The sequence below is a fragment of the Zootoca vivipara genome, chromosome 3 (assembly GCF_963506605.1).
Source record: "Zootoca vivipara chromosome 3, rZooViv1.1, whole genome shotgun sequence".
Taxonomy (NCBI): domain Eukaryota; kingdom Metazoa; phylum Chordata; class Lepidosauria; order Squamata; family Lacertidae; genus Zootoca; species Zootoca vivipara.
In genome coordinates, this window is record NC_083278.1 from 80071317 (window position 1) to 80096379 (window position 25063).

General features: G+C 40.7%; 1 protein-coding gene across 1 annotated transcript; it reads left to right on the forward strand.

Annotated features, from left to right (window-relative positions):
- FEZ2 (fasciculation and elongation protein zeta 2) lies at window positions 1-19924 on the forward strand. Its single transcript, XM_035108297.2, has 8 exons — window positions 1-334; window positions 2890-2998; window positions 3898-4014; window positions 4373-4517; window positions 5591-5859; window positions 12848-12923; window positions 15491-15556; window positions 17818-19924. Exons 1-8 carry the CDS (start codon window positions 60-62, stop codon window positions 17832-17834), a joined length of 1074 nt encoding a protein of 357 aa, XP_034964188.1. The 5' UTR covers window positions 1-59; the 3' UTR covers window positions 17835-19924.
- The last annotated feature ends 5139 nt before the right edge of the window (window positions 19925-25063 follow it).

Here is a 25063-nt window from a genome sequence, read left to right on the forward strand (position 1 = left end):
GAGCACGCGCAGGCCGGGCCCGGCCGGCCTCTCTCCTCTCAGTCGCTGCGTCGTCGGCTATGGCGGCGGCGGCGGCCTCGCAACGGGACCCTGCCGGGGACTGGCAGGACTTCTCGGGCTTCCAGCCCCCGGCTGAGGAGAGCGGCTGCCCGGAGGCCCCGGCGGCGTGTCGGGAAGGCGGCTCTTGGGGCGGCGGCGGAGGAGGAGGAGGCAACGACCTGGCGGCCCAGCTGCCGCTCTGCTTCCAGGCGCCGCCGCCGCCGAGCTGCGCCGAAGGGGAAGCGCGGGTCCCGCCGCGGCCTCTCAGCGACCAGAGCGCGCTGCACGAAGACGAGTGAGTGCCCGGGCCGGGCTGGGGACCCTTCCTTCGGGGGAGGGGGTGTGCGTGACGGGTCCGCCCCCCTAGCCCGGTGTCGCCTTTTCGGGACGGGGTGCACAGTTGGAGGGGGCAAATATTAACGCCCTGGGGGAGCGTCGGCCCTGAGAGGCTTCTCCCCGCGAAGAGCTGCTGGTTGGGGATGAATGGGCTGCTGGGAGCGCAGAATCGCCCCCTCGAGGAGACGGAAGGGAGCTCCGCCTCCCTCTGCATTCCCCAGCACTGCGCGGTCCCCGAGGCCCTTGAGGAAGATGTCGGAATGCAACAGTAGAATTGGTTGGGCAGCATTCGGCGAGCTCGGCGGCCTTGCCTTTTGCTCGTCAGGGTGGGTTGCTCGGAAGCTCAGAGTGGTTTCCTGTAGGTATCGTGCCAGCTTGCGTGTGCCGAGGGTTGGACTAGATGACCCGCGGGGTCCCTTCCAACTCTGCCATTCTATGAAGCTTCTTTAGTACGTCAGGACTCGGCCACGCACGCAGGCAAGCTTTTTCTAGTCCCCCCAGAACCGGCTTCCAGTTTAGAGCGGGGACTTCTCTGTCTGGTGGAAGGAGAACTATTTGTGGGCAGAAAACTGCTCTTCGGTTTATTTAAGGAGAGGCCCTTTACAAAACCGTCCAGTCCCAGAAGACGTGTTGGCTCTGTATGTTTACTCGCTGCATTCAATGGGGCTTATTCTTGGTCAAAATATTGCAGCCTCAGGCACGGGAAGCTTCCATACAGACATGATTTGTCGCTTCTAAACCATAATATTTGAGAAGGAGCTTGTCAGTGCTCTTAAAACATCTTGCTCACTAGAGGTTTCTCTTTAAAGTCTGTGGAACTTTGACTTCATCTTTTATGTTGTTTACTTCTTAGCAAGCACAAGTTTGTCATCTGCTCTGATTTGTGTTCCAATACAGTTAATCCTCTCAGATTAGATTCTCTGTTTATGAACACATATTCTCTGGGTTGCCCCAAAAGTAATACGCCTTTGAGGAATATCTTCAGAGCCCTCGTGAACCCAGACAACACAGTCCAGTTACTGAAGACAAAAAACAAGTCAGCTATTTGTGTTGCTGACTTGCTGGTGAGCTTCCCAGAGAAATATGATTTGACCACTGTTACAGACAAGAGTGCTGGACTAGATACAGTCTAACCAAGCAAGGCAATTGTTAGATTCTTGCCTCTGTGCATGCAAAACTGATTGCTGCTGTTATTCACGTATCTATGTTAATACCATGGGACCCAGGTGGCGCTGTGATTAAACCACTGAGCCTAGGGCTTGCTGATCAGAAGGTCGGCGTTTCAAATCCCTGTGACGGGGTGAGCTCCCGTTGCTTGGTCCCAGCTCCTGCTAACCTAGCAGTTCGAAAGCACATCCAAATGCAAGTAGATAAATAGGAACTGCTACAGCGGGAAGGTAAACGGCGTTTCCATGTGCTTCTCTGGTTTGCCAGAAGCGGCTTTGTCATGCTGGCCACATGACCTGGAAGCTATATGCCAGCTCCCTCGGCCAATAATGCGAGATGAGCGCGCAACCCCAGAGTCGGTCACAACTGGACCTAATGGTCAGGGGTCCCTTTACCTTTACCTTTATGTTAATACCATAGGGACGTGGGTGGTGCTGTGGTCTAAACCACAGAGCCTAGGGCTTGCCGATCAGAAGGTCTGTGGTTTGAATCCCTGCGACGGGGTGAGCTCCCGTTGTTTGGTCCCAGCTCCTGCCAACCTAGCAGTTTGAAAGCACGTCAAAGTGCAAGTAGATAAATAGGTACCGCTCCGGCGGGAAGGTAAACGGTGTTTCTGTGCACTGCTCTGGTTTCGCCAGAAGCGGCTTAGTCATGCTGGCCGCATGACCTGGAAGCTGTCTCCGGACAAGCGCCGGCTCCCTCGGCCTATAGAGCGAGATGAGTACCACAACCCCAGAGTCATCCGCGACTGGACCTAATGGTTAGGGGTACCTTTACCTTTATGTTATTACCTTAAAAGTAATCACTCCATCCCAGCAACGGAAATCCACATGCAGAAGCAAATATACTTCCATGGACACATAGGCATTACAAATGTGCATCATGAAATCCATCTGGGTCCCATTGAACTGGCTGGATATGGCTCTTTATTTACCTAAGGGTGGGGGGTAGGAATGAGTATTACCATCTGGGCCACAGCTTACAAGTAAGGGTGGGTTGGGGCAGGCACCCCCAAACTGTGGCCCCCCAGATGTTTTGGCCTACAACTCCCATGATCCCTAGCTAAGAGGATCAGTGGTCAGGGATGATGGGAATTGTAGTCCAAAACATCTGGAGGGCCGCAGTTTGGGGGTGCCTGGGTTAGGGCCATCCCATCTTATTTGAGAGATTCATTTTTATTGTTATGTATGTAGTTCCAAAATGTTTGATTTTGGAACCAATGTGGGATTCACCTGGTTAATGCATTTTTAAAACCACAGTGTTGCTCAGTATATTTGTCAGATTCAATATAGTAGTTGGTGTAGAGCTTGAAGGCTAAAATATAATTTCTTTATTTCCCCTCCTCAGAATTTGGAATGCTCTGACAGATAATTACGGTAATGTAATGCCAGTTGACTGGAAGTCTTCACACACTAGAGCACTGCATTTGCCAACACTGAATCTTTCTGAAAAGGGAGTAAGTACACGCCTACAATACTTTCTGAACAGCTTTCTCTAGAATGCTTTATGCTGTGGCACATAACCACAATGTCATTGCATCATTTGTCAAATGAAGGAACTTTTGACATAAAATTCTCAACATTCTGTTTCCATCTTGAGGTTGCCTCTTAAAAAATATATCTGCCAAATTTCTATGATTAGAAATTAGAGTCAATGTATTTACCTCTTTGCCCTTGGTCTTTTGACACTTGAGTTGTATATTTTCAGCACCCATCCTTTTTTTCTTTTTTCTTTGTACTGTGGATGAGCAGTGGGTTATGTAAGTTCTATTTTAGTTAGTGGCAGCTTGTTTTTATTTGTTCATCGCTTTTTTGAAAAATCTTAAAGCGACTTACAACATATTAACATACTGAACCGTGTATATATATGTCCATGCACATAAACCATACCTTATTTAGTGTATGTCCAAATCGGAAAATCACTTCTTTGGTTACAGCTAAAAGCAATTTTGCCTCTAATTTTGGGCTAAAGTTGTTGTTCTGACCTAGTTGTTTTGTTTTGCTTCCACTGCTTTGCAGTGCAATCCTATCCATGTTTACTGAAAAGTAAGTTTGTTGGAGTTGTGGGGTCAGTGGGTTTAGGATTGCCTTTGGTTTAAAGCAGGCATCTCCAAACTTCGGCCCTCCAGTTGTTTTGGACTACAATTCCCATCATCCCTGGCCACTGGTCCTGTTAGCTAGGGATCATGGGAGTTGTAGGCCAAAAATCTGGAGGGCCGCAGTTTGGGGATGCCTGGTTTAAAGTGATCACATATTTCTTGGAAGGATTTAGGATCCAAAAACAATAGTTCGGATTTGGCACATAATGTCTTGATGCTTTTTATAATGATTTTATTACTCCTTTTTTGTTATATAGGTTAATGACAACATGAACCTTGACTTATCAGATGATGAAGAGCTGAGAGAGCAACTAGACATGCATTCTATTATAGTTTCCTGCATCAATGAAGAACCGCTCTTCACAGCTGAGCAGGTAAAGAATGGAAAGCACCCATGCATCTTTGATAACTGCACCTTGTTATTAAGCTTATTATCTCTCTAATGGAAGAAATACTAAATACACTTGGGAGACAAACTATAGGAATGCAGGAAGGTAACCCAAAGTCCAGCCTTTGCTATCATATTGTAATTTTGTTTGGATTTACAAGTATGCTTGCTTCCCATAAAAAGACACAAATGAAATATCAGGAGAAGATTTGCCTCATATGACAATATTTTATATTCAAGGGAAATGCTTAGAAAGTTATCGTTAAGTTTTGAAAACCAGCCCTGAATGTTACGTTGTGTCTTTGATATTCCATAACTCTGTGTTTGTGTGTTTACTTTGAAAGGTGATTGAAGAAATAGAGGAAATGATGCAGGAATCTCCAGATCCAGATGATGAAGAAACACCAACCCAGTCAGACCGCTTGTCCTTACTGTCCCAGGAAATTCAAACGCTTAAGAGATCTAGTACAAACCACAATTATGAAGAACGTAAGGAATCCTTCTGCTGTATTTTGCCTTTGATTTCCTCCTCTTACAAACTGTTCGCTGTTTGAAAGAGCATTTCACTTCTATACAGGCAGTTAGGCATGATTTCCATTAGATGCCTTAATTGCATGATTTGTCTGAAGAGGTCAGAACAATAAGTCATATGAAGCCAAGGAGTTGTTTCTGATCTGTCAAAAGAAAACATTTTCCAGAACACTTTCCTGCATTTTGTCAGGATTCTTTTTGCTTTGTTTGGAACTTGCCTGATTATGGAATAGTTTGCAATGAGCTGGGATTCTTCTGAAGACCTTTATGCTCCAATGTACTGCAATGCCATCTTCACATAACAGGGTTTTGGCTGCAAAGGCTAATGGCTGCATGGCACTGATCTCCATCTGGATATAATAAATATTATAAGGAAACTTTTTAAAGCAAATCCCAGTTTGTGTAACATACAGAAGTTTGCCTCATTTACCCAAAGGTTATATCCCCCCCAAAGTATATTCCATTATAGAATGTTGAATATCTGATTTACCATGTTTCGATTTATGATGTTTGCCTATCTTTCTCTTGGTAGTTTTGCTATCATGTTGTCCACAGATAAGGCCAAGTGGAAGTGGAAGCAGACTGTATTGGGTTATGTACATGTCTGTAATTCTCTGTAGAAATAAAGTCTTGAGGAATTTTAGTTATCCAGGATAACTAAATGTTTTTCTGCCCCATCCTGATAGGAGGCTTTCTCCTCCTATAGGCAGCTATTGAGTAAGACAAATGTACATGTTGTCCTTAAAACTGGTGACACCTCTTGAAAATAGCATTTCAGTTCTTCTGGTTAATAGTCAGGGATTGTGCAAGTAGTCCAACAACACTTGGAAGGTGATAGTTTGTCCGCCCCTGATATGCACCGTCATATATGAAGTGAGTTGCAGTTGCAGAAGAGTGTTTCATCATAAGTTCATAGATTTGGCAGCTATTGCTCTTTGGGTGCATTTGTTAGGAGCAAAGTATTGGATCCATGCTGCTTTTGATATGCATTATTATACGCAACATAATTTTTTGCTCTGTTTCGAAAGCAGGTGTGAAAAATCTATCTGTGACAGAATTAAATGATCTGTTAGAAGAGATTGAGACCGCTATCAAGGACTACTCTGAGGAGCTAGTACAGCAGTTGGCACTACGAGATGAGCTGGAATTTGAGAAGGAAGTAAAGAACAGCTTCATCTCTGTCCTTATTGAAGTACAAAACAAACAAAGAGAACAGAAGGAAATGGCAAAGAAGAAAAAGAAACTGAAAAATGGCAGTCCTCAGAATGGCAAACAAGAGAGGGGTCATATGCCTGGAACAGTAAGAATATTGTCCTTTGTGTCTGTATATATAAACCACATTAGAATTTTAATTCTAGTTGATCACTTTCTATCTACGTCTTACTTCTTAAAGTATATAGAGCTCCTGTCTTTCTGGTTGCCATTATTGGGGAAACTCATAGCTTCTGATTGGCAACCATGACTTCATCAAACTGTAACAGTTATACATTTACAGTGGGTTCTATTCAACATAGTACTAATCCTTGCAATAGTACAACAATTTAGTAGTCAAATACAGAGAAGTTGTACTCCTTATGGATAAACACTGCACTTACTCTGTTCTAGGGAATGCACACATGCTTTGTTTTACCTGCTTGAGCAACTTGTAAGGAGTAAAGAGGAATGATACTGCCCTGGAAATTCAGAAAGTGATGGAAACCTTTCAATCTAAAATTTAGAATTCCGAAGTCTTGGTAGTAATTTTTCATTAGAGTGATTACAGAAATGGAACAGAAGTTAAGTTGTGCACAAGGATGCAGAACTATTGGACAGATTTCAGTAACTGTCATTGCAATAGCATACATACCCTTTGTCATATAAAGTTTTCCACATACCCCATCTCCTTTCATTAGCCTTCTTTTTTCTCTATTCTGTATGTCTTCTATGTCCTACTCAAGCCTCTGTCTCCTCCAGTTGCTCAGGAATCACATGTCATTTTGCCTGTGTTGTCATCAGCATGCAGAGGCCCCTCAAAACACTTTCCCAGGTACACTACGACTTAAAGATGCTGGCATCCTTTTAATGTCAGGGACTTTGGGGGACCAGAAAGATCCTGCCACAGATTTTAGTAAGATCTGTGCTTAGTAGGATTGTGCTGTAGTGTCAAGTAAGCTTTGCCTTGAGGCATTATACTTTCATTTTAAAAAAAGCAAAAAGAAACAAGAAAAAACTAGGGAGTAAGTGTTTAATGAAAGATATTTATGAAGGACTTCATGTATAAATAATGTTGCCATAAAAAGGACAGAGCACTTTTAATAGTAAATGCATAAATAACAGCATTAATAGACTCTGTATTGCCAGGAGATTGGTTAGTCATAAGCTTTGTTAATGTTAGGAGGAATAGGAACATGTACCATAAAGTGACTGTGATTTTAAAGGTCAGTCGGCTCCAGAGAGAAGTATACAGATGCTCAAACATCATGTGGTAGAGCATCAAGGAGTTTCTAGTTGAACCCTAGTGATGCTTCTGAGGCATAGTCTTTTTCTCTGCTTTTGTTCACATGTATCATATGTACCATTTATGTGTGATGCAGTCTGCATGTCTTTTTACTTGAGTACAGTATCCAAGTTCAAAAAGTGGTCCTAATGGCAAGTGGTACAAAGGATGAGAGAGGTTCTGCCATTGCACAGGGCCTTGTGGCCTGCTTATCTTTGAGAGGGGCTTGAGGAGATGCAGAAGGACAGCCGTGAGCTGCCCCTAAATGCCACCCTCCCTTTTGCAACCTCTTTATGCTGCTCTTTGTAGGAAAAAGGTCTGTTGGTATGCAACTCCTCTTTCTGCTCCCCTCTTTAGCTGAGGCAAGAGTAGTTTTGAGATGGGTGCTCTTTGCAATGGAAGGATTTCCAGCTGCAGTCTGGCTGCAAAGGATGCTGGAACTAAAAATGCTCTACGAGATGGAGAACATCTGGTATACAAAACAATTGGGTTTGGCACAAGCGGGGGCGGGACTTTTTCAGCTTGAGGGCCACATTCCATTAGAGGGTGGAGCTGGAGGTGAAACGATTAATATAAATGTTATATTTGTATAGTAAGCTAGTTTTTAATCACATTTGCATACCCTTCTCTATCCTCCATTAGGAAAAGCAGGAGGAATTATCAGTGCTCAAGTGTACATTTCAGCTAAACACATGGGATGCGAAGCAGGGCCAGTGTGTGGTGTGGCCTAGGGAAAGTTCCAACTGCCAAATAGAGAGGCCTGAGATTTCCCACCTGTGGGTCGTAAAATAGAAACTAAGCTGATGTGTTAAGCAAATTCAATGGTCCCGGTGCACCTGCACAGTTTTGGGCTGCGCACATGCCACTGCGTGAGAATAATGCTTGGCATTCACCAGTCAAAGAAGATGGTTGGTTTTATTCATGTTGCAATCATCAATTACTTTTTTGTGTCAGTGGGGAGGTCAAAACAGAGAAAGGTAGAATACAAACAAGTGACTGCCACTGTCGTCAAAGCATGTTAGGGGATACACATGCAGACCTTACCCAGTACCAATCTTCTCCACGTACATTCACATGTGCTATACACACAGCACCCTTTTAAATGCAAAGGGATCCAGTCAAGAAGGTGACTTACCTGCGGGACTTGTTTTTACGTGTGACATGCTCATTGGGACAACTGAGTATAAGTTTTTTATATCTTAGGTTTTAAGTCTTCTTCTTTATTCGACATGCTGCATATTAATTTAATGGTTGGTGTAAGTAAAGTAAAAGAATAGCTACTATAGCAAGGGTGAGCAACTGGATCTATCCAGAGGGCCAGATCTAGAAGTACGTAGTGAACCCTCCACAGGTTAGTTTGACAGGTGGGCAAACATCAGGTGTCTGAAGCTTTAGGCTGTGGCTGCAAACAAGTCTGTTCTATGACATTTAGCATCTCACATAATTCATGTAGAAGACACTTTGGTATCAGGCCTGTGTTTATAAAATTGTACCGATGGTCCTATTTCTAAATTCTATAGTTTTCTTTTGCTAAAGAACTAAATATTGAAAAAGTAGGTTTTTCTCTGCTTAAACTGCAGTTGCATTTATTCATTCCTAACAGCTTGTCTCTGTCATTTACCTTGCTTGCATCTTTAGTAAATCCTAACTAATAGCTTTTAAATTTTTCTGTTCTCCCTTCCCTTTTCCCTCCTGCCATGTTCTTGCTCCCTATAGCGCTTCAGCATGGAAGGGATCTCAAATGTTATTCAGAATGGCTTCCGTCAAACGTTTGGAAACTCAGGTGGAGAAAAACAGGTGCTGGGCTATCCTCTGACGCTTTGGTTTTTTTCCTTGTGCTATCCTTTCTGTCTTTATATAAATCAAGGCCTTAAAAAGCTGGCAGCGGTAGCATTTTCAGACTACAAGTGATTACTGGAGGGCGGAGGCGATATTAGCATGCTTACTCGCGTCTTCTCTGCCTTCAAGGCTATGATTTGTTTGCAAAGGTTTTCTTTCCTTGGTAGTTAAAGAGCAGACAAGCCTTGATATGCACAGAAAAATTGCAGCAAATGAACAATTTCCCTCTAGGGTTCATTTAACCTCTGAAAATAAAATATAGGCATCAGCATAATACATACTTGGAATGAACTGCATGCATAAGAAATCAGCAGTAGAAGGTCATGTCAGCTTAAATACTTCAGCACAAGAAGAAAGAAATGCACGAAAATAGTATACAGTATAGTAAATAAGTCTAGCAACTTCCAATATGTTTAAAGCCTCTTTATTATGGATTCTAAAGCATCACGTATTTCCTTGGACAATTTTTTTATTTTATTTTAAGCAAATATATGTGTAATGCGCAATCTGAAGAGAAATTAAACACCATAAATAATTCAATACTTTTTTTCTCTCCAAACAATTTATTATTATTATGTTTTATATCCCAATGTCAGATTGCTAGACTGTAATATAGTATTAAAAAGGTATGTCTATACAATCTTACCATAATCAGGGGGTGGACTAGATGACCCTAGGGGTACCTTCCAACTCTACAGTTATGTGGTTTTATTGAAGATGTGTGTATATAGAGTAGTGTTCAAAAACTGCCACTGTATAGTATTGACACAAATGACCTGTAAGTACTAGGTGTGTATGTGATTTTGGCTGGCTTTTATTTGTTTTAGATAAGACCCACAGCTACTGCTGCTATGCAAATTTTCATGAGGATCAAATTGTTTAAAAGACAAGACACACCTTTTTTTTTACTAAACACTCTCATTTTAAAAATCTCAAATAGAACATGTACTTCTATATTTGTACAGGCTTTAAATATAGGTAACAAAAATAATTCTGAGATGGTATAAGACAAGGTACCGTAACTTCCTATGTATGTATTTCATAGTCTGTAGTTATCTTTTTAACAATATTAAAATCATTGGACAGCTTCTCTTTGCGGTTAGCACCACTTAGCATAAACACTGGAGTGAGTAGTGACAATAGGATTAGGAGAGGGTAACATCTAATTTTGAGCAGCCCTCATCTTGGAGAGTCCTGAAGAGAGGCTGGGAACATTAGGGTTGAGAACTCTTTAAATCCTGGGTGCCTAAAGAATATGGAAGATAGAAGAGCAGTGTGGTGCTGATAAAAACAAGGTTGGATGTTCAATCCCTGTATGGGGCAGCTGCATACAATCATAGAGTTGGAAGGGAACCTGAGGATCATCTAGTCCAACCCCTGCAATGTCGGAGCACACAGCTGTCCCTTACGGGGATCGAACTCGCAACCTTGGCGTCCACCACACTTTAATTAACTGAGCTGGATGGCCCTCCCAACTATAATTCTATTGGGTCAGGTTGGATAGCTCAGTTGGTTAGAGTGGTTTGCAATCTACTAAGTCCAGAAGAAGGCCATGGAGCTGAAAGGATTGAGCTGGGGTCTTTTGGACTTCTGTGTATGTTGCCAGTGTCCCCAGTGGAGCCCATTCCGAGCAATCCCTACCAGTGCTTCCGTGGTATTCCTTATACTAGACGAATACAATCCGTTTGCACACTGAGCTCCTGCAGATGCATAGATCTCTGTTCAACTTGGTGCTTGCAAATTAAGTCCTTCTGTTGAAATAAATGCCCAACTTATTGGCAGAGAACTCTGTGGGTGCAAAAGCCCACCATGTACTACTTATCAGTCTCCGAACTGGAGCAAAGTTTGTATCAACTTTCGGTGTGCATAGAGTTTTGAAAGGAGGGGCTGTGTGACATTTGCTGAGCATGGTTTTGGGTCTCCAATATTGTTTGCTGTCGGAACCTTTAACATTGTTTTAGAAGTTCATCGAAAGGTATATTTACTATGCACATTAATTGGGCACTGCCTCAGTGTATCTGAAGAAGTGTGCATGCACACAAAAGCTCATACCAATGACAAACTTAGTTGGTCTCTAAGGTGCTACTGGAAGGAATTTTTTTATTTTGTTTCAACTACAGCAGACCAACACGGCTACCTACCTGTAACTGCCTCTGTAGTTTGCAAAATAAGTATTTTACTAGTTTGATAGCTCTCTATCCCAGATACAGAGATGCTAACATGCATATTTCTTTTTCTAGAATTTTAAAATGCATATTGCTTCTTTTCAGACTAAGGTATTCTGCCTCAGGCAGCAGCTTCTCAAGTCATTTAGGTTTCAGTCCTGAACACACTTACAGGGGAATAAGTGGTTGAACATAGCAGGACTTGCATATAGCTCAGTCAGTAGAGCATGAGACTCTTTATCTCAGAGGTATGGGTTTGAGCTCCACATTGGGCAAAAGAGTCCTGCATTGCAGGGGGTTGGGCAAGATAACCCTCGTGGTCCCTTCCACCTCTACAGTGCTATGATTCTGTGAATAAACTTGTATAGGATTATGCTATTTATTATATTCTTACCATGGGGAGGAATACTCTGTGTATGTTGCCATGGGCAAAAAGTCAATTGGTTTCAATGGTTGAAAGAGTTTTAAAATGTTATTTGCATGGGTACAGCTCTGCATATTGCTTTGTGACCTATTGGCAAGGAGGGCTTCTTTATTTCAGAAATCCCAGTGAGTTCAGTTTTGGGTTTGAGACTCTACAAAAAAAACCCAATGAATGCCAAATTTGAAATTATGAAGCAAAAAGATATTGCCAGTAAAAGTTTCAAAAGAAACACGTTCAGTTTTCTGAAATCTGTCTATTTATTCAAACCAATGTGAACTAAATTCAGATGTGGATAATGTAAGCCCATGTATTGGGAACAACTGTGTTTAAAGTTGAAATACATATCTGGAAAGACTTGAGTAGTGTCTGCCATAAGACATTACTACTGCTGCTGCTGCTACTATTTTCATTACTATTACTACTACTACAAACTTCTGTGTGGCAATAATTAAACATGCCACCAAAGGAAAAATGCTGAAGAACTAGAGACAGAATGCTGATTGAAAGCAGCTTGCTTCGTCAGCAGCACAAAGCAGCTGCAGTGGAAAAGAATATCTAGCTTCAGAGATGCCTTTCCAAGCAAAATGGGCTATGCCCACAAAGTGAAAGCAAATAAGGGTTGTTCAATACAATTGGGCAGCGATTTCACTCATCCAAACATATTTGGGTGTGTTCCTTGGTCCGGATGCTGGTCAGTTGGTTACACTGACTCGTTTCACAATTCATGCAGCAAGGCATTCCATGGAGTCACCTCCACCCCCCCCACAGTATATTAATGATGGAAAGATCGAGCAGACAATTCCTGAACATAATATAGTAACTATTCTTTATTATTGGCATTTAAAAGATCTGTGGGTTTACATTTGGTTGTCCAGGTTATCAAATGCAAAAATAAAATGTTGTGTGTACTATCCCATTATAACTACCTTACAGTGCAGAAAACTTCTAAAAGGAAGAGTTTGGCTAACTACAATGTGTCATATCCAACAGTGTCCATTGGCATAAGGAATCTGTCAGAACGAAGAATGAGAGAGCGAAACAATTTTCGGCATTTTGTCTCCATCAAATCTTCTTTGCGGAATCACCAGAAATTGTTTCTGTCCTCATTCTGCAAACAAATTATTTCCATCAGTGAGGGAATAGACACCCTTGGATGCTACCTTGTAAACAGTATTTATGGAATTTAAGATAAATTTTGACACACTGCATTGACACACATCATTTTGTTGCTTTCTAGAATAAATTCCATTGGCTTCAGTGTGTTTAGATAGAATTTAACAGATCTGGTTTGTACATTATGAGATATATTTATCACATGACTGTAAACTTAAGTTGTGCCCAGAATCACTGATGCTATTTAGTAATCATTGCATTCATTTGGCAGTACCTGACAACAGTTATTCCTTACGAGAAGAAAAGTGGACCTCCATCAGTTGAAGATCTCCAGACATTAACAAAAAGTAAGTATGTAACAGTGACTACTTTAAAAAGTCAAATTCTATATTATTTTTTCAGATGTCCAGAAGAGTCAGTTGGGTTGCACATCTCCCAGTGTATCATTGGAGGAAAATTGCATTAGAAGGCCAAGCAAGCAAGCATTTTATGTTCTAAAATTTGAAATAACTAAAAAATGCCTGGAGTTGATCAGCAGCCATATGCTTGTTCATGTTACCCAGAGAGGTCACTTACTGCCCTATGGCACGTAGATCAAATGAATGACTTACTGTATTTAAAATGTTGTACCCTTCCTGCATCTTTCAGTGAAATCAGTGTTATTCCCCAGCTCAGATATGCATTAATATTCTGAAATTGGTAGAACTAACTTCTACTGTTTAGCTTTAAACAGCCAGGAAGTTCAGGTACATAATACGATTAGCCAAATTTCTTCAGGTTCGTTGTCTGCATCACAAGGTAGCAGTAACTTACAAGTAAATAATAGTTGTCCGATTCTCCTGAAACATTTCTTCTCCAGATTGTTTTTCCCTATCAAGTACTTGGGAAGAGTCACAGCCATAGTAATGAAGAACTATCCCTTTCTCCATTCATAAGCAGTTCAGAGTTTTGTCTAAAGAGTTAACGGTATTGTTTTCCACTGTCTAGCTGTGACTTTATTCTTGACTCAGTAACAGACTTCCTGACTCTCCCTGCTAACACTGTGTGGCAGGCCTCAAAACATTTATTTAGAGCACTAGACTCTTAGCTGTTGGTATACAAATATTTCAGAACGAAACAGTAAATGTGCTACAATCAAGTATAATTCTACATATTTACTCTTAAATATTAAGGAGGTTGGGATATGTCCTTCATAAAAGGTGCCCATTATTTGACTCCTCTGTCTAGTGAACTTTTAATTATAAAATGATTGGTTTTAAAAAAAGAAATCAGAGAAGGCTGGCTGATGTGGATAGTTTGGCAACACTTGAGTTGTAAACTTCCCGCAAGAGAAATTTTTGTTCCCTGTGCATTTTTGTATAGAATTTAAGAAAGCCACCTTTTTGGTTAGCGGCAAGATGCATTATCAAAGAATCAGTGTCCCTATTTGTAAATAGTCCAGATACTGTAAACAGCAGGCTTTTTGCCATTATTGGACGGTCTGAATAAATTGTATTGAATGATTTAACAGAGTAACTGTGCTTAGATTCAGAATGCTATATTATGTTTAAAGTTTTTGAATTCATTCAAAAAATACTTTCAGAGGCTTATGTCTTAACCAACTTTTTTTTAATCTTCCAAATTCTTAAACACATTTTTGAATTCGTCACACCACACAAGTGCTTCTGACTCTTTGAGCAGCTTCCTAGTTGCAGCTTGCTTTCTTGGAAAATGGAGGCACTTGCCTACTCAAGTTCTTACTGCATTTGTAGTGGGTTCAGTGTTCCATAGCCATGAGTTAAAACCCTGTAGGCATGAATGTCTTTTACATTCCAAGAGTTCTTTCTTAAAAAGTAAGTGGTGGTTTGAACAACCAAAGTGGATAATGGCTACTATTGTAGAAGGATCTTAGGAACCATCTTTTTGGCACCACATATAAATCCTTCTTATTCTTTTATGAAGGCACTAAATGATTAATTGCAGATATTAATCTGTTTGTTTTTCAACTGAGGCTTCTAGAAATTGACAAAAGGTTGTGTTTGATCTCAACACATTGAATTTTATATTTCAGTAAGCAGAAAACATGTCCAAAAAGTTCCATTAAGATAGTTTTTCTTCTAGGGTAGATTCTCATCTCTCCCTCTCCAGCAGAAAATCCAGATACAGCGCTGAACATTGATTCACATATATTGATCCGAAAGGGAAATAGTAAAATTATCCTTGCCACTTGGCAGGTTGGCACAAGTGGCCAGTTTACCAAATTACCAGCATCTGTTGCTTTCTAGACCTGTTGTGGGCAGGGGTTGCTTTGAATGCACTTGAGAAATAATTATTTTGGTGCATTGAGGACAAAGCAGCCATGAAGTGAGCTATCTACCACTTGCTGACCATGGAGCACAACGCTAAAGACGCCAGCTTCCAATGCTGCAGCTAGGCACCCCTGCCCTTGTACCCTGAGAACTTGGGGGACATTTGTGGGGTGGCCAGGCAAGTAGTGCTATCATGGAAAATGAACCCTATTATTAAAAATTAATAGAGCAGTCCACTTTGTTGGGGGGACATACATTTGATTAAAGCTATGGTTGTTTAATGTTCTTATCCATGGCTGACTTGGATGAAAGTAGGGGGGAGAAATAATGTGCACAATAACCTTCAGTACAGTTGCTCTAATGAAGGGTTTCTAAACAGTTGTCACTGCACTTCTTTTAGTTAGTCGACTACATGCCTGTGAAAATACAGTTAAAAATCACACCCTCTCTAGCATAGTGCATTGCAATTACAACAGGCAGAAAAATCATTAAATGGTCCGCCAAGACCCTCTGCAATTTTCCAGTAGTTTGTGTTAAAAAGGTTTGGGAAGCACTGCTCTAAATGTCATGTTTATATTGACTAAGTTGGTGATTCTTCCACTGATCATCTTCTCCACGTTTTACAGTTCTTCATGCCATGAAAGAAGACAGTGAGAAAGTGCCAAGCTTATTAACAGACTACATTTTGAAGGGTGAGCTAGTCATGCATCTTTTTTATTTTTAATGTTAATTTGTAGAGAGTGAAATATTTCTACATTTCAAGACGTTTATCCATTCACACTTTTGGCCAATAATTTCATAAAGCCTTTTCATTACTAATTTTAATTGGTGTCTGTTACAGTGTTTTAAAAAATTGTTTTATGTAATATAATTATTGTGAGCTGCCCTGGGGTCCCTTTAGAGAGGAAGGGTGTGAGTTGTGAATTTGAAATAGTATATAAATCAAAACACTTGGCTGGCTTCACGAATGGAGCAGGTGAAGACCCATAGAGGGAGAGAGCTCTGAGATGTGGAGATTAAACATTGGATGCAGAGACTTAAAAGTCATTTGCCTGTGTTTTGGAAATGGTTCAAAGGGCAACACTCCCTTGTGAGTGTTGCTGGAAGAAACACTTCCTCACACCAGTATTTTATACGGGTTGTAAACAGCTTGCCACATGGAAAAGCTACTCTCATGAAATATGCCAGCACTAAAAGCTATGTTGTTCATGTCTTCATGAGACCTATGCAATGTTTGAGAAGGTTCTAGAGAATTATTACATATTCCTCATTAACTGTTTACCTGGTCTTCTTCTAGAAGCTGAGAGAAAAGCAGTGTTCTGTTCTACCTGTGCAGTGTTTCAAAGTGGTATTTTAAACTCTCCACCTTGCGTATGTTTAATTTGTGTGTGGGCTGGCGACCAAGCACATAAATCGGCAATCACACAAGTTAAATGCGTGCAAGTTATGAGTCAACTGTGAAGAAACCTTTCCGTAGTATGAGGATTTTTTAGAAAATGATTTCTAAGGTTAGTTCTAAGCCAAGTTGCAGGGAACCAGGCAGAGGGCCGTCTCGGTGGTGGCGCCCGCCCTGTGGAACGCCTTCCCATCAGATGTCAAAGAGAAAAACAGCTACCAGATTTTTAGAAGACATCTGAAGGCAGCCCTGTTTAGGGAGGCTTTAAATGTTTAATAGATTATTTTATTTCATTTTTCTGTTGGAAGCCGCCCAGAGTGGCTGGGGAAACCCAGCCAGATGGGCAGGGTATAAATAATAATAAATTATTATTATTATTATTATTATTAGGGTGATAACTTGCAGCTGAATAAAAAACAACAACCCATTAAGCCGGTTTTTAGAAAATCCATTTTGTCTTTATCATTTGACTTGTCAAAAAAAACAAGTACAACAATGCAATGCTGTTCACATACCTGGTGCAATATAGGCAGTAGGCGGTATACTGAAAACCAATGGCAAAAAGCAGCAGCAGCAGAGGAACCACAAAGAAAATTGCTTAAAGCTCTGGCATGCAACAAGGTTGGAAAGGAAAAGGGTTACACACCTCTTTTCCCATGTCAAGCTTTGTGTAAAAAGTGTTGAACATTCACATGATTGCCCAAACATCTAGGTTTCTCCTAGCAAGAGGGAGAAATTGCTCACCTTCCTGGTTGAGTACACTGTTGCAGATTCAGCCAAGAATCCCATTAGGTTGACTTATGGGTGGAAAAGAACACACGAGAACGTTTGTGCGCTATCAAAGAATATATATATATATTTGGTGTGGTTTTGACCTTTGGGTTTTTGTTTCCAATCTTTTGAATTAAAACGGGATTTTAACACTACTTTTATTACCTGCAGGGTAAAGGTTTTCTTAATAAAACACTGTTTTAAGATTAGCACAAAATGTTCATGGTACTGAAGAAATATGCACTTTTTCCTCTTTTGATAACCTTAAAACCTTACTTCTTCATTTGCTTTTGTGTTGTGCTAGCATTGGTTTGAAAGCTGGATTGCTCTGAGGTTTGTGTCTTTTAGCTCTGAAGCAGGAATGAGGAATATGTAAAGGACATGTCTTGACTCCCGCTGTAATCTGTCAGTGGAGAGAGTACACTTTGCATCGGAGTTATTCTTTCATTGTTGCTGCATAGAGTATCTGAGAGATCTGCTAGATATCCAGTACAATTACTTTTTAAAAGAATTATTCTGTGTCACCCAAGACATGACCTTCTATTTAACTCATTTCTGTAAGTAATTAGTTGATGGTAGTGTGTGTTCCTTTATGGATTTGTTTTGTTTGTGTGATGGGGGAATGAGGTCCATATTCATTATGCATAGCAATTGCTTCCTGTGAATTTGGTAACGCTTTTAGAATAGAGATCTCAGCATTCTAGTTTTATTAGCTCATAACTGACACTGTTTGGGGCCGAGCCAATCCAAAAATACCTATATGCATATATCTTTGTTCTTTTCCAGTTTTGTGCCCTACATGAAGAGAGCTGTGTTTGGTGAAAGGCAGCCAGGCTAATTCCTGTGACAAAGGTTGTTCAAAGCCTTTCAGTTTGGCCCTGTGTTCTCATGTATTTACTATTTTCATTGCCTGCTTGGACTCTTGAATCCTGGAGTGAGTCCTCCAGAGTATGTAGAATTCATCCATATTTTTTTTCCACTCAAGTGTGATGTATTTGAGCAGAGAACAAATGCTGTACAGTTTTATCCACATGCATTGTTTTGGCTTTTTAAACAGTATTTTTTACAAACACACACGGCATGTAATTATCCTCCACAACAATCTGAGTCTGTGGAAGAACAAGAAACTTTAGTGTAAATAAAAACCTATTACATTAAATGGAACTTTAATAATATCTGCAATAGGTTATTGCATTAAATGTGTAAAATGGCTCAAAAGCTGAACCTGCACTGCAAAATTCGACTGAAGTTCTTAATTGGAGACTCTAGAATAGTGATATGGGAACTAGCACTGAACTTTTTTTTTTTAATGTAAGAGTTAAAAAGAAGTATTGTTGTGTGTAGTGTTACTGTTTACCGATTCTCATCCATTTTTCAGCACTCTGCAGAAGTCAAAAGAGGTAGGGTATCATTTTTCCATTACTGGTTGGCTCGCTTAATGAGATTACAATTCATCAGGAAGTTACTCTCCGCAAGCCCCATGGAAATGAATGGGATGTGTGAAAGACCACAGTCAGCCTTGCATGGGAAATCTTCCTGATTGATTGGTTTCAAATTATTGTCTCATTAATATTGTGCTCAGTATTTTAATTATTTAAATTAATGTAGTTGAATATGGATATCTTGCTGCTATTGTGCTTTTTAGTCCACATGTTAAATGTTTGGTCATAGTATAACATTTTATATGCTGCAGTATATTAATGAACATTTTTAAAAAGACGCTGTTGTCCTGTTGTTATTTGGATTTATTTATGTATCGCAGCACAATGTCTGCCCACTGCACTTCTTTTGCTTACGGTGCATAACATACTAGCTCCTCTCAAAGGTGGGACTTTGGCAATAGCAACAGAATAGAAATCTCACCAAGTTTTCAAGTGTCTCAGCAGCTACAAAGGATCCTTAAAACTGCAGACAGGAAAGAGCAATAGCTTAAGAGATGAGCGTGCTAAAAAAACTGGCTGTAAAAAAGCATTCACTTCAGGATTGTTTATCCTGTGCAACTTGCTGCAGCCTTCTGTTTCCTGAAATATCAAGAATGTGACCCAATACACAAGTTATCTGATGGTGTATCTAATACTAAAACAGGTAGTTACCCTGTTCCTAGGAACACCTATGCAGGTTCAATCTTTCATCCTTTATCAAACGTAGCCACATCACAGCAGCTCCAATGTATACTCTGGGTAGAGGTAAAGAAAGAAATATAGTCTGAGGGTTGGCAGAAGGAAATTCTTTTTATCAAGGGTATCCTATCTTTATGGACTTCTGCTAATCTCAGATTCATTTTGCAGCTGAGAAGATTTCACGTTATCTCTCTCTCTGAACAGGAAGTTATGACTTTTCCTCTGGGATGCTAATCTCTCCACAGCGATATATATCTTTGCCACCTCCAGATCAAATTCCTCCATGCACAGGATATTTCATGACAGCTGGAAATAGCAGCTAGTTGAGAGGGTAGCAGCTTGCGTGCTTAGCAACAGTGTTTGTGATGGATTTTAACCTGCAGTTTCCAAGTTCTACTGACTTTCAGTTTATATATAGATGTGGTACACCTGGGCACAAACCATCCGGTAAGTTTCCATATACCCTCCAGAAGTAATGAAAATTAATTCAGGGTGTGTATGTCCCATACTCCTCAGTGTGGCGCCATTGTGTACAGTGATTTTGGTACAGAAAATAATAATAATAATACTGAAGCCCTGTCCATTGCATATTAAGCATATCTATCTAAATTTATTTATGACATGTTACAGAGGCCAATGGCTGCTTGCCAGCAAAGCTGGTTTGAAAGAGACTAACTCTGATTACTGGATGTAGAATGTTGCATTCTTTTTCAAAAAGTCAAATCACTAGGCCAAGGACCAGAAAACAATATTGACACAGTATTAACAGATGGGAACAATAGACAATGGACTGTTTAAGGCAATTAAACCAGTAGAACAAAAATAAATAACAAAAATAAACATGTATTGCTATAGTTATAATTGTCATTATAATTAGCGTTAGTAGGGATTTCTCCCCTAAATTATCTTGCTAAATTTGTATATGCTTTTAGTTTAAGGTTATATTTAGTATCTGAGAAAATCATAGATGCAGCTTCTTATAAATCCCTTTTCACCTATCAGATGGAGGTGACTTTGCAGATGGAGGTTGCAAATTCACCTAGTATGAGGTGCCAGTATCTTCAATTAGATACTTCTCTTTTTCACCTCACTATTTTGTATATAGAATTTTTGCTGCTAATCTTATATAGATTGGTGGTGTCTGTCCTGTATTTTGGTAGTTGTGTTGTATTTGCACAATGCGTCTCATCCTGATTTTGGCCCGTTTCCTCACCCCTGCCCCAGTAAACCGCCCCCCCAATTCAATGTCATTCAGGAGACGCTCCCAACCCTCTGGAGATGGTTTGAGGGGGGGAATGCAAGTCCCCTTCAGATTATTCTTCTGCTTGTTATTCTCAGGATCCAGCCCACTGATTTTCGTTGACGCTCCATTTAAAAAGGTCATAGTCGGGTCTTCTTTCTGTTTCTTGCATAGTCTAGAAAAGCAGGCTGCATGAGACAGCAACAGACGTCTAACTTTATGGACATTTCAGTCTACTTACTGTGGCAGTTTTAAAAGAAGAATTGGCCATATTATCTGTGAGGGGCTGTTTAAATCAAATAAATCCTGTCATTGCAGAGGACTGGTGATCTTCAAGGTCTCTTCTAGTTGTACTATTCTACATTTAGGTCAATACCACATGTTTACGTGTATGAATGGAAGACTTGGAGATGTTAAAGCAGTGATGGGCAACCTTTTGAGCTTGGTGTATCAAAATTCGCCAAAAAACCGAGCATAACTCGGGTGGTGTGACACTTCGAGAGAAAAACCATAATTTTGCAATATTTATAGTTTAAATAACAAAAATGTATAATTGTAATATATAACTGTAGTTAATAAACCAAAAACTAATTATTTAACTTACCTGCTTAGTGACTTCTTTGTTCATCTGTCAGTCGGTTTCTTTTGTTGGTCTTGATATTATTTAACTTGTGTGGGGTGCTGTGAACTAAGATAAGTGAGGGGGAGGTAGAATTCTTTAACTAACCTGCCTATTAGTGACTTTTTTGTTGCTGAATTTCATTGGCTAAACCTTCAATTGAAGGTTGGTATTTTGTACGCTTTGGGGGTGTGTGTGCAAAAGTTGCTTTGATTTTTTTGGGGGGGTGCCCCAAAGCTGCTGAGCTTTTTTTGGGGGGGGGAAAGAGAACAGAAATAAATGACGAATAATACCTTCCCTGGAACTAACACGCAGCACCGACATCACTGTCTGCCAAAGTGCCAAAAAAACAGCACAGAAAGGGTTAAAAAGCAAACGTGTCACGTCTGACACGCGTCATAGGTTCGCCACCACACTGACTCTAAATCCAATCCTAGAAGTTAAAACTAAAAAAAAAAAAATCCTTTTTTTGTACAGTATGTCTAAATGCTTAACAATGCCTGACCTTTTTTCCATTGCTATGGGGCCAGATCAAATATAAATTAACACTATTGACTTTTTAGCTTTAGAGCTTAAGCCTCTATGGCAGAGGCCCAATATTTTAAAAATGGTGAATAGGTATTGATTTGAGGAAGATTATATCACAGATCTCATTAAAAAGCTGCATTCAGTAATGGGGCTGATTGAAATTTCAAATTTTATTCTTTCCCCCTGTATCAGAGATAAGGGTATTTCCTCTTTGCCCTTCATTTTGAGGTAAAACATCTGTGTCACTAACATCTACAGACAAGGCTGTGGTCTCACTGTTTTCTTTGTGTGTTCCTGCTTGCTGGTGGTGGTGGGGATGTGTATGCAAACCAGCTAATCTAACTCCTCCTTCTCCTTTAGTCCACACCACGGAAACCAAGCAAATATCTTTCCCCCACTCTGGTTGCTTTGAGCATGGATCAGCCCAAATAACATCCTAAAGAATGTGAATCTTAGCATAATGACAAATGAACTTTGGAATGATTGACAGTCACCCAATTAAAGCTTACAATTATTTGAGGCATACACTGTAAAAGAAAGAAAAAAGTATTTGAAATTGTAGTTTTTAATTTAAAAGATCATGTTGTAAAACAAAGATACTGAGAAAAAGGGGAAAATATGTTGATTTGTGGAAGTCAGTTGTAGTTCACCATACCCAAGCAGTGTGATGTATCAGCAGAGTTTGAGAAGCCCCAGCAGGGTCTTCAGAGATTTCGTTTCCCCAGCAGATAGCTTATTCCAGAGTCTCCAGTTTAAGGAAAAACTCCTCTCCCATACAGTTCAAAGTAACAAAGTGTTTGTTGTCCCCAGACACAAGACAAAGCTAGACACTACTATCTACAATATATAGTTCTTTTGGTCTTTGGAGTAAAGACACATAAGTACAGAAAGATCCATAAACACTATCACCATGCTAGCTAATGCTGTTGTGTTAAAACCTACCACCTCTTCCCCTGACTCTCACAGATTCAGAGTCAGACCCTGACAGCAAACAGGACAGGACATGGCGAGACATAATGAAATGGATATCCTAGAGACTATTATACCCCGCCCTCTACATGTAGGCATATTTCTTGAACCATTGGGAGGGTGAATGACTAGGCCTTACTGGTGTTGCTATGGTAACCCAGCACCTGGCACCTTTTCTCGGAACTTCCAGGCATGGGGGATGTGCACCTCAATACATGAGCCCAAGCACTGTGCACTTTTACCCATTGTTCACATTACACCAACAATTGGTCATTAATTCATTAATATCCGTCTTCCATGCAGCTGAAAGCAGAATATATAAACTTTCCTGTTGTTGTTTAGTCATTTAGTCGTGTGCGACTCTTCGTGACCCCATGGACTAGAGCACGCCAGGCACTCCTGTCTTGCACTGCCTCCCGCACAATTTGGTCAAACTCATGTTGGTAGCTTTGAGAACACTGTCCAACCATCTTGTCCTCTGACGTCCCCTTCTCCTTGTGCCCTCAGTCTTTCCCAACATCAGGGTCTTTTCCAGGGAGTCTTCTCTTCTCATGAGGTGGCCAAAGTATTGGAGCCTCAGCTTCACGATCTGTCCTTCCAGTGAGCACTCAGGGCTGATTTCCTTCAGAATGGATAGGTTTGATCTTCTTGCAGTCCATGGGACTCTCAAGAGTCTCCTCCAGCACCATAATTCAAAAGCATCAATCCTTCGGCAATCAGCCTTCTTTATGGTCCAGCTCTCACTTCCAAACATCACTACTGGGAAAACCATAACTTTAACTATACGGAACTTTGTCGGCAAGGTGATGTCTCTGCTTTTTAAGATGCTGTCTAGGTTTGTCTTTGCTTTTCCCCCCAAGAAGCAGGCATCTCTTAATTTTGTGACTGCTGTCACCATCTGTAGTGATCATGGAACCCAAGAAAGTAAAGTCTCTCACTGCTTCCATTTCTTCCCCTTGTATTTGCCAGGAGGTGATGGGACCAGTGGCCATGATCTTGGGTTTTTTTTGATGTTGAGCTTCAGACCATATTTTGCGCTCTCCTCTTTCACCCTCATTAAAAGGTTCTTTAATTCCTCCTCACTTTCTGCCATCAAGGTTGCGTCATCTGCGTATCTGAGGTTGTTGATATTTCTTCCGGCTTGGGATTCATCCAGTCCAGCCTTTCACATGATGAATTCTGCATATAAGTTAAATAAGCAGGGAGAAAACTTTCCTAGCAACCTCCAATCCAGACACGGTCTAGGCCCAGGGCTGCTTAGGTTCAAAGTTCAAAAGCAAATAGTGTTCAAGTGTAACATCTTATTTCTGAATCAGGCCTTAACCTAGTATTTTGAAGATGGAAAATTTTGCCTCTATAATTCCATTAGCAGTGATCTGCACACCCCCACATCCCGAACATATTTAAACACAACCGCATGGTGGCAGTGTTCACTTACAGCATCTGTTCCTAGCACTCAGGCGAATTAGAGAAAATGTGCCCAGAAAGTAATGCTTACCACCAGCTGAGGTTCCTTGTGCTGGATTTCTGTAGCTGATAACCCCACAGACAAATCACAACTGTGACTCCTCAAAAGAAAGTCTGTCATTTTATATGGCATATTAGTCAACTGCAGCCTTTTTAAACTAAATGTGTTCTTATACAAAATGTTAATAGGATGGCTTACATTAGGATGAACTGTGCAGCTTTGATCTACTTAGGCCACCTTTCCAAATAAACCCTAGTCACATGGCGTGCCATTCCAATTGAGAAGCAGGTTGTATTTTCAATATGGTGGCTGGCAACCTTGAAGTGCTACTGGGAGCTTGTAGTCAACTTTGAAACTACTGTGAGGTGTGCTTTTGTTTTCACACAAAAAGCTACATATTACAGAGATGTGGTTAGTGCAAAAATCTTCCCCTTTTGTGTTTTAACAACGGAAGGGAGATCATAAGGGGATCGTACCTATTCTCAGGTTCTAGGGGCTTCTCCTCTGGCCCTACAAGACAACTGAATACGGTCATATCTCGGTTTAAGTAAGCCTCGGTTTGAGTATTTGCAGTTTAAGTACTCTGCGGACCTGTCTGGAACGGATTAATCCACTTTCCATTACTTTCAATGGGAAACTTCGCTTCAGGTTAAGTACGCTTCAGTTTAAGTACTCCACAGACCGTCTGGAACGGATTAATCCACTTTCCATTACTTTCAATGGGAAAGTTTGCTTCAGGTTAAGTACAGACTTCCGGAACCAATTGTGTTTGGAAACCGAGGTACAACTGTATATATTGTGGGCTTTCCAAAATCTTGCACTGGATGCTGGTTGCACAGACAAGCAGCACCTGGCACGCAAATATGCACTGAGCGACTCCAAATTTGGAGAGAACTTTGGGCTGTTCACCATTCCAAATATCAGAGCTTTATCAACCACTGTTTCTGCTCCCAGGCACCCTCAAAGCCTACTTTTTAAATAAACAAAGTTTTAAAATATTGGGGTGTCTACATCAAGTCTATTTTCAGACTCCAGGGTTCCCCCACATGTCTCACCATACTAACATTTTAATAGTTGGGAGTGTGAGT

Coding starts and splice junctions, on each gene's coding strand:
- FEZ2 (XM_035108297.2), top strand. CDS start 60: ATGGCGGCGGCGGCGGCCTCGCAACGGGACCCTGCCGGGGACTGGCAG. Junction 335..2,889: donor AGCGCGCTGCACGAAGACGA/GTGAGTGCCCGG, acceptor TCCCCTCCTCAG/AATTTGGAATGCTCTGACAG. Junction 4,518..5,590: donor AAACCACAATTATGAAGAAC/GTAAGGAATCCT, acceptor TTTCGAAAGCAG/GTGTGAAAAATCTATCTGTG.